At 39.1% G+C, this 16080-nt stretch overlaps 1 protein-coding gene across 1 annotated transcript; it reads left to right on the forward strand.

Annotated features, from left to right (window-relative positions):
- The first annotated feature begins 2388 nt into the window (after positions 1-2388).
- MS4A2 (membrane spanning 4-domains A2) lies at positions 2389-10287 on the forward strand. Its single transcript, XM_016119071.2, has 7 exons — positions 2389-3025; positions 4122-4245; positions 4782-4916; positions 6522-6578; positions 7027-7182; positions 7554-7652; positions 8515-10287. The coding sequence occupies exons 1-7, from the start codon at positions 2964-2966 to the stop codon at positions 8599-8601; spliced, it is 720 nt and encodes a 239-aa protein (XP_015974557.2). The 5' UTR covers positions 2389-2963; the 3' UTR covers positions 8602-10287.
- Positions 10288-16080: the final 5793 nt, after the last annotated feature.

The raw sequence follows: 16080 nt of genomic DNA on the forward strand, positions 1-16080 counted from the left end.
TTTAGATATAATTAGGAGGATGGTGGAAAAGAACGGGATAAAGAAGGCCAAAATGCCCATCATCTATGACAGGGATGGGACAGTTGATGTCTGTGCCTTGTCTATAATTCTGAGTGTCTCAGAATTCTCCCCATTGAGCAGATGCTCTTAGTCACAAGAAAAAAAATATATTTCACACCTCTAATTTTCCCCGTGAGCAGTGTCATATTGGGAGGTAGAGGTGGTGTGAGCAGATAAAGAATTAACAGGTGCTGGACCTTGGGTTATGTGGCCCGGAGGCTACAATGGCAGATAAACTCCAATTTCAGAAAAGGTTCAAAGAGACTTTAAGCTCTTCAGTAGTCTGTATAAATTGCATTTCTGAAGTCATGAAAATGAAGAGACAAGAGTTTTCTCTTCAAATTTAATCTCAGTGATAGGCTTTTTAGAACCAGACATCTTGTTCTGTGAATGATGTTTTTTCATTTCCTTAATTTTTGTAACCAAATTTCCTGTGGAACACTAGGAGCTTGGTATCGGGCTGAGTGTCTCTCAGCTTCTGGCTCTTATCTATATTTATTAAACCCATACTTGGCTCAAGGTGAGAGAGAGAGAGAGAGAGAGAGAGAGAGAGAGAGAGAGAGAGAGAGAGAGACAGACAGATAGAGACAGAGAGACAGAAAGACAGATTCCTTGAGGAGTATCAGAAAATATCCCTTAATAGAGAATACACTGTCAATGCATAACATGAAAATTCATGCATATTTATCCTAAGTAATTTGAGCACTCAGTTTGAAAAACCAATTGTTCAAGTGAAACCTGAAAGCAAATTTATTTTGAGTTTGGGGAAATCTGTCAACTGTGTAACGGGGAAGAAACTTTGCTTGTCAAGGAGGAAGACGGATGGGATGGGGGTGATGAAAAGAGGGGTACGAATGTGTTGTCAGCAGAGGAAATAAATGTGGCGAGGGAGAAATGTTAGCTCAATTATCTCTTCCTTTCAGGCAGACACATGATGAAAACTCAGATTGATACTTTTGCCGCCACCAAAGACAAAGCCATTCTGTCACACGTTTCGGAATTTGCTATTGTGAAAAATGAAAGAGCTTGGCTATAAGGACACACAGTGTGGGCACAGAAGATGACACATATCTCAGACGGGGGTAGAAAGGAGATGCTGGGGAAAGTGGCATATGAAACAACTTGTAGGTCATGAAGTATGTCTCGGTTTCTGGTTTGCAACAAGGAAGGATCTGTTGAAAATTCTCGCAAGACAGTATTGTGTCCAAATCCCAAAGACCATCCTCCATCTGTTTCCGATCTGAACCTCAAGTCTAATTTCTAATTATTTGCTGCACACATCATGGACTAGTCTATACTCGCAGAAAACACCTAAACAGGCGTTTCTTCAGGTCCTTTCCCTGCAGAGGCAGTGGAATTTCCCTGAGGGATGAGTGAGGAAATGAAATCTCCTGAAGCTATGATTTTTAAGTCCTGACTCATGTGTCCCTTTCCTTGGGAGTATCTTCCTTGAATTCTACATCCTCTTTATCAGGGAGAATTGATATATCCTCTCACGTTCCAGCAGCCTCTGACGTATCTGTAATATTTTACCATTTATCTTTGTTCTACTTTGCTAGACAGTGAGCTGGACAAGGGCTGAGACCATGGCGCTCATCTTTGCATGCTCGGCGACACCAGCGATGCCTGATGATGCGTTAAGTCCTTTCTGGATGGATGCAGAAGCAAATTACGTTTATTTCTTAATTACGATAACACATTGGTTAGGTCCATCAGTTCTTGAAGATACAGTACGGAGGTGGCATGTGGGTTGATAAATTTCGGTTATGAAAGGTATGCCAATGTATCTTTTAGTGTTCTCTGCTCATACAATCATCTTAGTTTCCTGGAGAATGGGGAGAGACTTTATGGCATCTTAGAGAATCCGGATTATTAGCGGTATCTTATAGTTTAATGAAGAGGCATTCGAGGTCATATCTATAATTAAACTGAAATAAATTGAAATAAACTTCCAGATCTATGAATCTCACCTGTACATTCACTTTGCTATGGCCCAGCTAGTTGTGCAATTAAAACGAACACCTTAGTTTAGCTCTAACCCTAACATTCAGTCCAACGCTACTGAGAGCTACTCATAGGATTTGTATCAAGTTCATGCCCCTCGGTGTTTCCGTTACCCCATCCTTGCCATCACAAAAAGGGAAGCAGCAGACAATCTAATGTTCTAGCAGACAACAGGGTGTTTAGTGTGAAAACTTTTTAGCTTTCACACTCTCTCAGAAATGGTTCACAGCAGTCAGAACTCTGCCTATCCAGTTTCTGAGACCATCTGCTGCAGAGAGCCATACAAATAGTATCCGAAAGTGAATACAGAGAGAAAGACAGTAAGTATTGAAATCAGAGACGAATTTAGAGATTCAGAGACTAAGACACACTTCTACTTGCAGACAGTGCTTCAGCCTTAGATTTATGTGTGAAGCCAAATATGCCTTAAACTGGGAAGACAGGCTTTTCAAATGTGCAATTGGAGAACTTTCTGGCATAGAAATGGCTAAACAGGGACACGAGTAAGGAAAGCTCCAGAAAAGAGGAGCATCTTTTTCCATTCTGCAGCTTTTTCTCACCTTCTCGATCTCCACAAAACTTTCATTTTAAGGTCTGTAAACCCTGCTGGTCTCAGGCAGAATCATTCTCCAGGAGTCTCGAATTTCCTCGGTTCACAACCATCCCTGTTCAGCAGACTACTCACTTTTGCTCTTCATTATAACAAGAAAAACCCTGCTGATCTTAATCAGCCAGTAAACTTATCTGTCTGACACATGTCCTAAGTATGAAGATAGTCATCAAAGTCATAAGCCAATCTATCTTAACCGCCCACCGAAACACACCCTGAGAGGAAGCCCACCGAGGCTTGTTGTTAACACTATTCTTCATCACTGGATCGCTCCATTAATGAAAAAGAAATGGAGACAGTAAGTAGAAGCAGAGCAGATATTGCTCTCCCAAACCCACAAGAGCTCCCCAGGTAAGCACAGGCTATTATTATTATTATTATTATTATTATTATTCCTAATTACTTAGTGAGTCAGAGATAGTCACAGTGGTGGGGAGATGTCAATTTGTGGACCCGGATGTGGACCCATCTGTTTTAATTACACTATTGAATATCAGGAAGCTATTTGCTCTACTTCCCCAGTAGTTCTCTCTGGTTGATGGGGAGGAAGGTTTTTACTCAGCCTGTGAACTGGGATTCACTTAAGTTTTCTAACTAAAGAGGCTCATATTCTGAGTTTGAGGCTGAGAGTTTGTACCATCAAGATAGATCTCTTGACTCTGTGTCTGGTGGGTATTAAGGGACAGAAGGTTTTTAAAATGGCCTTGGGATCCTTCCTGGTTAGTCTTTGTGAGTTGCAAGCTGGGGGGCTCCGCCTCACTGTGTAGAGGGGACATTCCTGGAGCGAAGGCCGATAGAGGTGGATGCTTTAGTTTTCCTTTGAATACCAAAAATGGAACACATGCTAAGATTTCCCTTTTAAAGCTTGTAGGAGAGTCTGAATCCATATTGGATTGATTCAATATTGGATTGACTTTCATTGCAAAATGTTACGTATACTCCAAATCTTTAGAAGGCACAGTATTTCTAGTTAACTTCCTCTGAGAATGATAACAAGAATAGAGATTTAACTAAGCCTTCAAAGCCATTCCTTTGTGTACACGATGTTGGGTGTGTCACTGACAAAATATATTAGATGCATTTCTATATTAAAAAGACTGAGAGATGCCAAAGTAAATGTGTTTGATTGTTTTTTATTTTCACTCATCAGTTTAGATTAATGGGGAAGAATTTGGATTGATTCTTGGATTAATCCTGGAATAAGAATAAGACGATTTGGCACAGATTTTGTTCCATTTTGTCTCCTCTAGTCACTGATCAAATAGTGATCTTGGCCAATAACTGGGACTCTCTGAGCCTCCGTTTTTCATTCCTTGCAATGAAAATTTTAATTGCAGGATTGTTTTGAAAAAATAAAGCATCAAAAGTCCCCTTTCTGCGGGTTCAGAACTTTGCACAGGAAGTTAGAGAATTTTCTCACGACTGAATTTCTGTTTAAACTTCACAGTGAGCCTGGAATTGAACTTTCCGAAGTACCTTCCCATGAGGACACCCAGCCAGGGAGGACTGTACGATCCCCACCACGCCAGACATGGCTGACATTTTTGAAGAAGGAGCTGGAATTTCTCGGGGTGAGTGAGCCTCCTCCAACCTCAGTGAAAGTAAGGCCTGGCTCTAGGAAAGAGTATTTAGTTGCATCAATAGCTTTCCCACTTGGATTCATGAGGAGCCAAGAACCCCGTAGATGAAGAGTTGACACTAACTGGGCCCCGTTGGGTAGACAGAGCATTTTCTCCTGAAGATTAGGATAAGACTGGCAAATAGGACCTGCCACCTCTGGTCGGTTGCTGGTGGATTAAGGCAATATCTTGCCATGAAGGATTACAATCTTTTTCTTCATTTAGATGGAAAGGGCAATTATTGATGTCCACTGTGACTACATCAGTAAGTCACTTGAGAAATAGATTGGCCATTTCTGCATTAGGTCATGCCTGTAGCGATTCTTAGATTGCCCAGAGGATACTGGAAAATACTGTATTTGGATCCTTTTTTAGGACTGCCTAAGACACTAAAGCAATTTCTCATGTTTGGCCTCAATTATGAAGAAATTGATGCAATCTTGCAAAAACATCTTTTTATTTCACAAGAGTTATGCGTTTCCCTACAGGTAACACAAATTCTGATTGCTTTGATATGCTTTTGTTTTGGAATAATTGTCTACTCCATGCTCAAGATTTCAGGATTCGAAAAAGATTTTTTTTCATCATTTAAAGCAGGCTACCCATTCTGGGGAGCAGTATTTGTGAGTATCTATCTACAATTGTCTCTAAAATAACATTGCACATAGCCTTTCTCTTACTCCAATCAGATCTAACCAATTATCTATCTCTAGTATTTAGATTATATATATTATAATATTTATATTATATATATTTATACATAAATATTTATATAAAATATATTTGCAGTTTATAAAACACTTTGGGTTAAACATGCTAGCATAATTTTATCAGATGAGAAACCCGAGGTTAATAAAAGCTAAATGAATTGCTCGAGGGACATTTAGCCAATAAAAATAGAACTTAAACTTTCAGAAAAATGTTCTTGAAACTATTCATCAATAAAGCTATTTTAGTGAAAGGAGGATCAAGAGACTGCTGAAGTGAAGAGAATAAAGTCCAGAGGAGGCACTAGACAAACTCCTACCATGCCCTAGAAACCATTTCAGGTGCTTTCTTACCATATCTCTTTTAATTATTGTACTGTTTAGAAACGAGATGACTAACTGACCGAGGTTACAAAGATACATAGCTTTATTGAGGAATAATTGACATATGCTAAATTGCACATATTTAAGCTGTGCAATTTGACAAATTTTGACACACGTATGCACACGTGAAAACATTACATTAATATAATGAACATATCCAGCATCTCCAAAAGTTCCCTTGGTAATCCCTCCTTACCTTTATCCTCTGTCTTCTCATCCTCAAGCAGTCGCCAGTCTGCCCTCTGTCACTACAGATTAGTTTGTGTAATCTGCTCTCTATCACTATAGATTAGCGTGTGTTTTCTAGAGTTTTCTATAAATAGAATTATACAGCATATTCTCTCCACTTCCTTCACACAGCATAATTACTTTCAATTAATTCACATTATTTTTGTATCTACACAGGACATATTTTAACTCTAAAAAAATGACACTGGTTTGGCACTCTGCCAAATACTTAGGACTTGATCACTTGTTCAGCATACTCTTTGAACTTCAGCCATATTTTATTCAAAAGTTCTCTGTGTCTTCATTCTAAACGCTTAGCTTGTTAATGTCTCTCCACCCATCATCCAATCTGATTCTTTGACTTTTTTTTTGAATTTATGCTCTTAATTTATATTTTTAGCCTGTACGCTTTCGTAATTCCTATATGTCTACGTGATATATGTTGGACTCTAGAGATAGGCATGCCACAAACACACGTTTCTTGTTCAAAAAAGAAGACAGTCTAACACACAGCATGCTCGCACAAATAAAAGCAATACGACGACAATGAGAGTCTCGTTAGAACAGAGTCACACGTCGGTGCCATCGGACCTTGCTACCCTGACAGTGACCCGAAGCCCGTCAGGGTCAACATCACCCGGGGAGCCTGGGAGACATAAAGAATCTCAGGCCCCAACCAGGACCTACTGAATAAGAACCTGCCCTTTCACAAGATTCTCACATGAGTCACATGTACATTTAATTTTGAGAAACACTATAGGAAATAAGAAAATAGTGAGCCTCGTGGGGAATGGAAACAGATGGCTTTATAGAGCACCCACAGCTTCACCTTGTATTTGAGGGAGGTGGGCGAAGGGGACATAGAGAAGAGCAGAGACTCACTGTGCCTCCCCCTCCCCCTTTGGACAGTTCGCGATTTCTGGATTTTTGTCAGTTATGTCTGAAAAGAATCATGCCGCATATCTGGTGAGTTGTAATTCTTTGCTCATCTTTGAGAAGGTAAGAAAAATTGAATTTTAGGAGTCTTAAGAGAGACATGTCATCATCTCTTATGTTATGAAATGATGAGGATATGTGATTTTTTTCCCCCCAATCTACTTTATGTTGGATATAATCATTGGAAAATCAATTGTGTCATCTAAAAATAATAATGTGTAATTACCTTGACATGCGACTTGTTTTCACTTAAGGAGAATATTGGAGGAGAGACTAGGCGTGTCTGTGTGGGTCTTTCTGAATGCAATCTCAGCAAGAAAGTTATAGATTCTTACTCAATGAGTATGTTTTCAAGATTTCCCTTATTCATCCCTATTTTGAATAAACGTAGAGTTAACTGGATATGTCCATCCCTGAAATGCCGGTGGGTTAATTGAATGCACAGGCAGATGTGGGACCAGGTGTTCTTTATCACCAGGTGCACGGCAGCCTGGGAGCAAACTTGGTCAGCAGCATAGCCGCGGTAGCAGGATTCATTATCTTGATCGCCAACCTAAAGAACAGCTTGGCTTACATCTCCTTTTGCCAGGAAGCTTCTGTGGATGACTTCTGCTCTGCAGTTTTTTTTTCTACTGTACGTATTTCTCACAGGAAGATGAAGATTCTGGGCCCCGATCTAAGAAAGAAGCCCTCATTTCCTTTTCCATGAACATGATCCTTTCTCGCGACCCCTATCATAGAACGTGGTTTTCTGTAGGTTCATGGACAGAGATGCTGGGTGCCTTCCCCCGCCCCCAGCCCCAGTCCCCAGATGACTTCTGCAGGTTGCAGTCATCCGCCTTGAGCAACCATCTCCTGGTTTTCCCACGCATGTGTGTCAGTTTATAGAGACAGATCGTGTGGTGGGGGATCATGAAAACAGGGGTTGCTCTAAGGGAACGCACCTTGGGGACACCTCCCTGGTGACTCTGCCTTTTTTGGTTGTTGTTGGTTGTTGGTCAACAGGAAATTGTGGCGACGATCCTGTTTCTCACCATTCTGGGGTTTGGCGCTGCTGTGGCACTCACAGTCTACAGAGTTGGAGAGTTATTCAAAAGAGATAAGGTAGGCCGAGGCCCGATACCAAATCCAGAATGACAGGCTAAAGAATTTGAGTTTAATCGCTTACACATATGGCCTCTATTTCCTAGAACACTTCTTCCGGAAAATTGTTTCTCCAAGTTTCAGTTTTTTGGTCTCCAAACCTCATGTTTTAAATCACATTTTCCACCCAGAGGTAGCATAAATATCACAGGCTCTCCCTGTGACTGAGGGTTGGGAAAATACGACCTTCATCATGTTAGAAAATGCAGATGCTTCGAAATGTGTTGGGCCTGAGACGAACGTGCAGGTAGCATGTGATGGGACCCCTCAGATGTGTGGGCTTATTTTCTGTCCCAGAACAGTTCTCTTCTATCTGTTCCTGTTCTCTCTTTTTCCTCTTGGTTTTCACATTTCCATCTGCTCTTCTGAAGCCTTAATTTTCTTTCCTCCCTAAATCCCAACTGGCACCTGTGTTTCCACTTGCCTCACTCCTTTGATGCATGAAGAAGAATCGCTAATACTTGATGTGTGTACACTTACTCAGACCTTCCAGAGGAAGCACATTCTCTCCATCTGTCCACTTACCTGAAGTATTCAGGTCTCGCTACCTATTTTGATCGCTTTCCCCAAAGACAAATAAGACAGCAGGTATACTAAAGCCCAGACAGACTCGACAACTTGTCATTGACCAACATAATTTCTTTTGGGCACACTCGGACAGCCAATCTGGCTTGGTTTGTTGGAAATGGAAGGAATAATTAGAGGCTAATGGGAAAGAATATGATATTCAGAAAGACAAAAGCAGATGATATGTCTCTTGAACAAATCTTCTAGGGGTGGAAAATTCTTGGTGATTGATTTTGAATAATTTTTCCCTCGTCAGAGTCTAGAAGAGCGTCTTTATGAAGAATTGAATATATATTCACCGATTTACAGTGAGTTGGAGGCATTACCTCCCACGGATACATAAGAATCATGTGTTCAGAACATTCTTATTAACAGCAAAAGGGTCTAGAAAGCCAAGATCTTTGTTTAAGAGGCTACTGGCAAAATTTCAGTTCTCTCTATGATCTGCCTGTTTTACATTGTGACTTACTCTCCAGATGGCAAAACTCTGTTTCTATTGTTTCTGTAGACCTAACTACTCCCCGTCCCCACATTCGTAAATATGATAGATTCCTATTTTTCTTGTTTTCTATTGCTATTGCACATCCATCTCTTCTGGGAAGTCAACATGTAATAAGCATTTACTGTGTGCCTATAACCGCCAATGGGAGAAACAAGAGGAAGCCTGGTTGAGAGTTGACAGTTTGATAATATTTGGTTTTCAGCCCTTTTTAGAGTTCACAAAAGCTACAGATGTGTATGACATATGTCCCCTATGAGACTGTAATTGCTTTGAGTGCAGAGTCCACTCAGCAGACACATCCTGACGACCAGGATGTGAGAAATAAGAGATTAGATTATGGATAGAAAGTAGTGGAGAAAGTTAGAAAAATAATTTTATTGCTGTTGCTGTTTTTTATTATTAAGAGAAGGAAAAATAAGTTCAAATCTTTAGCCTCAGTAGAGGCATCCTGTGGAGGGACTAAACAATCAGTTTAAAGTATTATTCACAATTCATTAATGCAATAATTAATTACATTTTATGTATTTAGGAAGCCAAAATTAAAAAGTGATAAGTAGATAGATGTTAATTTCCCCAAACTAGGAAAGCGATCACATAATCATACAGTGAATGACTAAGTGACTTGCCTGTCCAATCACAGGACCTCAGGTATCCTATTTTCATTTTTCTGAAATAAAATTACATTTCTTGAAATTCAACAGCAGAATAAAAACATACCGTGTAGCTAGCTCTTAGCTTCATCTCCATTTTTTATCATTGATAGTTATTAATCACATCACTACCATGGCATATGTATTCACATTCAAACACTAAGCCTGGCCTAGGACCTCTACAAACAGATCTAGTCTACTGTTGCAATTGTGTAATATTTTACAACTCTCTTTCTTCCACTCAATTCATTTTTTTTTTCTTCCAAAGAGCTCACTCTAATCAGGCCCAGTTTAATCCTTTGTTTACTTATCTTGGAGGAAGGACAAGCTTGACATCTAACCCCAATGAGAAAGATTCCTACAGGCCATAACATCAACATAATGGTTTACATAAGCAGAATTCACAGCTATACTAAAGAACCCTCTTACTCCAGCTTTTTTTTTTCCAAAAAGGTGGGTGGGTATACTGCAACTGAAGCAGAATTTAAAAAGTAAGTTTCTCTCAATTCATATCGTAACCATGTTGTTGACGGTACATTTTCTGTGTACACAACACAAAATCTGACTCAAGATCACACGGATAGTCGTTCTGCCGCTGCCTGCCCTTGATCATATGCCTACTTTAGGCATACACTGAGCACATGACTGGCACGCTCTACACAGAATCATTGCTCTAAATTCCTTGATAAAAATTTCAACTGAAAGGTCATCTTCTCCATGAAGACCGTCTAATGCTCACCTATTCATTTGGCCTTGATTTCTTGTTGCACGACTTTATCCTATGATGCAGTGTATTATCGTTTATGATTAGTGTACTTGTGATCTCTGACCTATCCTCGATTACTTGTATTGAAAAATAAATTGGAATCATTTAACTCGCTTCCTTGTCTCTATCTGTGTGTATATGAGGCGAGGGACTGATCAATAATAGAATCAAAGCATCAATTCGATGATGCCGAAGGCCAAGAACCACTTCTGGAGTCCTTCATCAATGCTTTACCAAATGGGACATCTACAAGTAACTCCATATACAGAAAACTATTGTAAGAACAATTATCAGCTATCTACTGTCAATAAAACATTGACAGGACAATGGACCATGAGTCACATTTTACAGGTTGGTTCTGACCCTAATTTATTCACTATGTGACCTTGGAACAGTCTCTTTCTTTTGTGGACCTAAAGTTTTCCATGTGAAAATGAGCAGTTTGGAACAAAAGATTCCCACCTGAACTTTCTGTTTCCTTTTCATGTGCTTGTGGAAAATCACAATTACTAAGTTTGAGGCTGGGATAGCAACAGCGATCAGAGCTATTTGATATGTCATCTAGCAAGACATCTGGGATGATAACACTGGATCTATACTCTCCTGACAAAAGCCAATCAAAGGTCTCTTTTTGAAAACTGTCTTAGAAATAAAATTTCCCACATACTTCCCATTCTATGAGCTATGGATCTACCCTCCCCTCACACACAAAAAAAATACTGATAAAATAGGATACTGTATTCATCATTTCAGCTTTAGAGTGTCAAGATAGTTTTAGATGTGCAAGAGTGTGAGAGTCTATTGGGAGTCTCTACCTGTTTCATGAGTATTTCCCTTCACAGGAAAACCTCTGCTCACTCCACAGTCAAGTGGGCTCATTTATGCTTCCCAAACAGCTTCTATCTTGGACTCTCTACACTGGGTTTCATTGAACAACACTGAGGAGCGGGGATCATTTGGAATATGGACTATGGAATATAATATACTCAGAAACAAATTATAGCAGCTACGTGAGATACCAGCTCTATGTTTTTGGGTAACCTTTTACATTTTACCTTAGTTTATTTTTCTCACCTTTTAAATGGATATATTTAATATAACTACTTCAGATACAGGTATATGTTCAAAGATTATGTAGCCAAGTGTCTAGAAAGATGTATGGGACATATTTTTTCATTCATAAGTATCGACGCCTAATCCTGAACTTGAAATTAGGAAAAGAGACATTGTTCCAAACTTTCAAGAACTTTTGATGAAATTCACCTCTACCTTGTTATTTTTGATTGGAGATAATGGATATGAGTTCCTGGAAGAGACGATGAAGGTCATTCTTAGTAGCTTTCACATAGAATATTTCCAGGTAAATGAAAATGCGACAAATATATATTATAAGCTGATACTGTCTTCGTCCTAAAAAGGCAGAGAAATAGATGGAGAGAGGCAATAGGAAAAATGCTATCAGATGAGCTTTGGGAAACCTCTAAAAACATTTCTTGTCAGCAATGAGAACTATTTTAACACGTATTATCCACCTATTAGGAAGAAACTGCTAGAAAAACACAGTGCAAGAGCCTTACTCTGTAACAAACACAAGGAATAGAGAGATCAGGACAATCCGTGGCTCCAACACTAAACTGTGCCAAAAAGAACAGAACAGCTCATTTCCTGATCTTATTCTTTAGGGGCTCAGACACCATTTTTTGGTTAGATTTTGGTCTTTGCTTCTGCAAGGTCTCATTCATGGGGATAGGAGGGCTGTGCAGAGGAGGGCTGGTAGTTACTCTATGTGAGGAAGTTAGGGACAGTTTTTTACATGGTATAGTAGCTTTCGGTGATTTTTTTTTTTTTAAAAGAGACAAGTGTCCTAGGATAGAAACTATGCCTCCAACCACATCTTTTGCCATTTTAAAATAAATCGTTACTTTATTTAATGGGATTCTATGGATATGGCAATAGACCAGAATAAGGGCTGATGCCCTGTTGGATTCCAGACATTTTGCTAGGACACAGAATGGAAGATATGAGTAAGCTATAAATCCCACCCTCAGGAGTTCATATTCAAATAGAGAGAAAGATCCTTTTGAGCAAATAGAATATGCTGTTAGAACCTAGGGGAAGAGTACCTCTAGCTTGGGAAAGTAAATGGGAAATCAACAATTAAATCAAAAAGTTGAACTGAAATTCTAAATCTCAAGGGAGAATGGGAAAGAAAATAAAGCTAAAATTAATTGAATTTCCATTATGTCTCTAGCCTCCTGCTGTAAGGCTGATTTGTCTTCCTTGATTTTAACCCATAAAATGAACTCCTGAAGTAAGCAATATCTCTTTTTTAAAGGCACAAGCTTCTTTACACAAAAAGAATTAAAACAATTTGCCCAAGCTCACTTAGCCAGTAGCCTACAGAGCTGGGATGTAAACCCAGGCCAGCTTGACTTAAGCATGCATGTCATTTCCACTTGGCTCTACAACCTCTCTTTATCATTGGAGGTGTGTAATAAATAAGCTCTACCTTCCAAGTGCTTGTTTATTTGTTCTTGATATAGAAACATGGAGTTTTGGAGTGCCACTAGCATCATGGCGGCCTAAGACATCCCTCCTTTTTCTCCGCCATTTTAAACAATTAATTCTGCATCCATCCCTGAAAAAAAGTACCTCTATGTGGGCTGTGGGATTCAGCGTTATATACGTAGGAACTCAGTAAGGGAAAATCAAAAGAGTGCTGACTTTAGCAGATACCCATGGATGAGAGAAACCCTGTAGAAGTCCAGCCTTCCCAAAGAGAGATTCTAGCACTCGGTTGGAGAAACAACAAGCAAGCAAACAAAAAACAAAACAAAACAAAACAAAACAAAACAAAACAAAAAACAAAAAATAAGTTTAGGACACATTGTAGAGGTAAGAGAAACTTTGCCAGTGATGCCCTTGTCTTAAGGTGGCACAACATGGGGCTGAAATAGTGCCACTGTCTGAAAAAACAAAAGAGGTTTCCAGCAGCCAGTCTGATGAGTTAGAAGAGCTAGAGAGGACATAAGCATAAGAATATTGCCACGAGAAGGAATAAGACATATAGAACAGGCTTATCCATACGAGGTTGGAGAAAATGCCGGACATAAGCAGGACCAACAGAAAATATATCCTACTAGAAGATGACAAGTAGAGAAAGACTCTAGGAAGTGTCTGCTGATTCCAATGGGAAAATAGCAACACAAACTCCAAGGAATGTCAAGAATCAAGGAAACACGCTATTACCAAGAGAAAACAATAAATCTCCAGTAACTGAATACAAAGACACAGAATTTTGCGATTTAGCTGATTATGAATTCAAAATTGCTGTTTCAAGGAAACTCAATGAGCTACAACAAAACACAGAAAGATAAAGCAATGAAATTGGGGAAGATGATTCATGAATGAAATGAGATATTTGACAGAAATAGAAATCATGAAAAAAAGATCTGAACAGAAATTCTGGAGCTGAAGAATTTAATGAATAAAATAAAAACTGCAATAGAGAGCATCTCTTTTAGCAGAACAGATCAAAGAGAAGATAGAATCAGTGATCTCAAGGATAGAAACTTTGAAATAACCCAGAGGAAAAGAAAACATAATAAAAAAGAGCAAAGAAAGCCTACATGCTTTATGGAACACCACGAAACATGCGGATGTTAGAATAATTGGAGTCTCAGAAGGAGAAGAGGGAAAAGAGGGGGCAAAAACTCTATTTAAAGAATTAATTAATAACTGAGAACTTATCAAACCCGAGGAGAGACCTTTACAAACAAGTTCACAAAGATAATGGATCACTCCATAATCTCAATGAGAAAACAACCTTCTCCAAGGTACATTAAAATAGAACTTTCAAAAATCAAAGACAAAGAGAGAATTCTAATTCTAATTTATAATTTATATCTCTCTTTCTCCTAACAAATTTTATTCTAGTACATATCGGTGGCAGAATATAAATTGCCTCCAGAACCCTGGCACCAAAGATATCTGCGAAGCATTGGCCTCAGTCTTCCAGAGCCTTTTACACAAAGTGGAATATGAAATTGAGAAGGGCTCGTCTGATTTCCGTTTAAAAAAATTTAACATACGTATTGAAGATAACTTTCTTAAATGCTTAGTTTGGACCTATAAACAACCTACCCCCTTTCCTTTCTATTTCCTTTGACAAGGAAGAGGAAAGTTTAAGACAGAACAGGATGCTGGAGTGAAGGCAGGTATCTGTCGCCAGAGATGACTCTCCATAACCAATGCTGAGGAGTTGGGTATGTGGGGAAGTACAAACTACAAACCATAGGTATAGGAGAGTCTTTCTTCCACGTTATTGTGAGAATGTTCAACTGTATTTGTGGCTCTACAATGCTATACATAACGTCTTGCCCAAATTTTGCATCCTGAAGAGTAGACTTACTCACCGAATATAAAATCTTTACTCTTTGTTATTTGTAAATGTTGGTTCTGTGCATTCCCAGTGATGCTGTTGCAGATAATTCCATTTCCTGTGGAGGAAAAGGTGACCTCGTGGGTTATTTCAGAAAGTGGAACCTCTCTGCAAAACCGCATTATCTTTTTTGCCTTTCTTCTGTTCCCAGTCACAATGCGATATGTAATCTCATGATATGTACTCTTTCTTATTTGGCTTCTTGCATTCAGCAAACTTATCGCAATGCTCACCCATATATTTCTGTGCACAGAGCAGTATTCCATTGTATGGGTGTACTACGACTTGTTTATCAACTTGCTTATTGAAAAATGTTTCCTTTCCCGACTAGAGAGCAACGTGTATATAACCAAAGTTTAATGAACTCGCTATAATGAACGGTGCTCAGCATTTCTTCTTCCAATCCTCACATGACACAATGATCCTCTCGTTATCTGTATTTCATAATTTGAAAAAAAAAAAAAAGGAAGTTGAGAATGGATCCGAGATCATGCAGGTAGTAATTAATCAAACCAAGTCTGTCAGAGCATACACCTGTATTGTTACGGTTCATTTCAGCAAGCTGAAAATCAGCCCAAATGTCTTGCTGTGGTTCCTGCATGGCACTTGACCCTGAGTCAAAGCATGAACATGCCGGTTCATAATGCTGCTTTGTAACCATGGGTGCAGGAGTTTCCGGATGGTTTGCCCCAGCTTGTCAGGATTATTTATTGATAACAGTGTGAATGGTGATTTTCATGCTGCTTCAGTGAGACCACGGAATGGTCTGCCATTGGGCCGGTTGTGTAACAAGAAATATGACAAGCCAGGTATGAGGATCCTCAACCACGACTATAATTTGGGGCTCCCTGTTTCTGAGGTGTTCTGTTGGGGTTCTCTATCAAAACAGAACATGCATCACAGAAAGAGAGGACAATTGGATCTGGAGCCTGGCCTTCTGTACCCCTTGCTGTGAGGCAGTCTTTAGCTGGAATGTATATTATTACACATAACGGTTTAATGTTGTTGCTATATTATGTCTTGTTTCTGCAATAGACTCTAATATTTTAAGCACTGTCCTATTGGATCATGTGAGTCTTCTTTAGAAATTAAACCCTGTCTAACTACCACCATTAAAATTTACTTATACATAAAAAGGATGGTTCTGATAAAGTGGATAATGAGGCGGTACTGAGCCACTTTAATTTGAAGTAGCACAGGCTTTGAAATTAGTTACTGATAATACGACTCTCCAGTATAACATTGAAATAATAGGTACTGTCAAAATGGATGAGTAAAGAATTGCAAAAAACTGGCAGGTGAGCTAAAAAATTTTATTTTTAGTGTTTCTGCTTAACAAAAACAAAAATGAACATTCCGCTTTCTGGCCAGCAGGTGGCGCTCCAAACAAACGAACCTGAGTAACTAAAACTGATAAAATGGCTTCTGAGAATTTGAAGTTTACTAGACTGGGCTGAGGGAGG

This window comes from Rousettus aegyptiacus, unplaced genomic scaffold, assembly GCF_014176215.1.
Source record: "Rousettus aegyptiacus isolate mRouAeg1 unplaced genomic scaffold, mRouAeg1.p scaffold_m13_p_5, whole genome shotgun sequence".
NCBI lineage: Eukaryota > Metazoa > Chordata > Mammalia > Chiroptera > Pteropodidae > Rousettus > Rousettus aegyptiacus.

Bases quoted from the DNA above. Each gene is read 5' to 3' on its own strand.
- MS4A2 (XM_016119071.2), top strand. From the start codon at position 2,964: ATGGAGACAGTAAGTAGAAGCAGAGCAGATATTGCTCTCCCAAACCCA. The intron at 4,246-4,781 runs GTGAGTGAGCCT...GTTTCCCTACAG, and splicing joins AGGAGCTGGAATTTCTCGGG to GTAACACAAATTCTGATTGC. The intron at 7,653-8,514 runs GTAGGCCGAGGC...TTCCCTCGTCAG, and splicing joins AGTTATTCAAAAGAGATAAG to AGTCTAGAAGAGCGTCTTTA.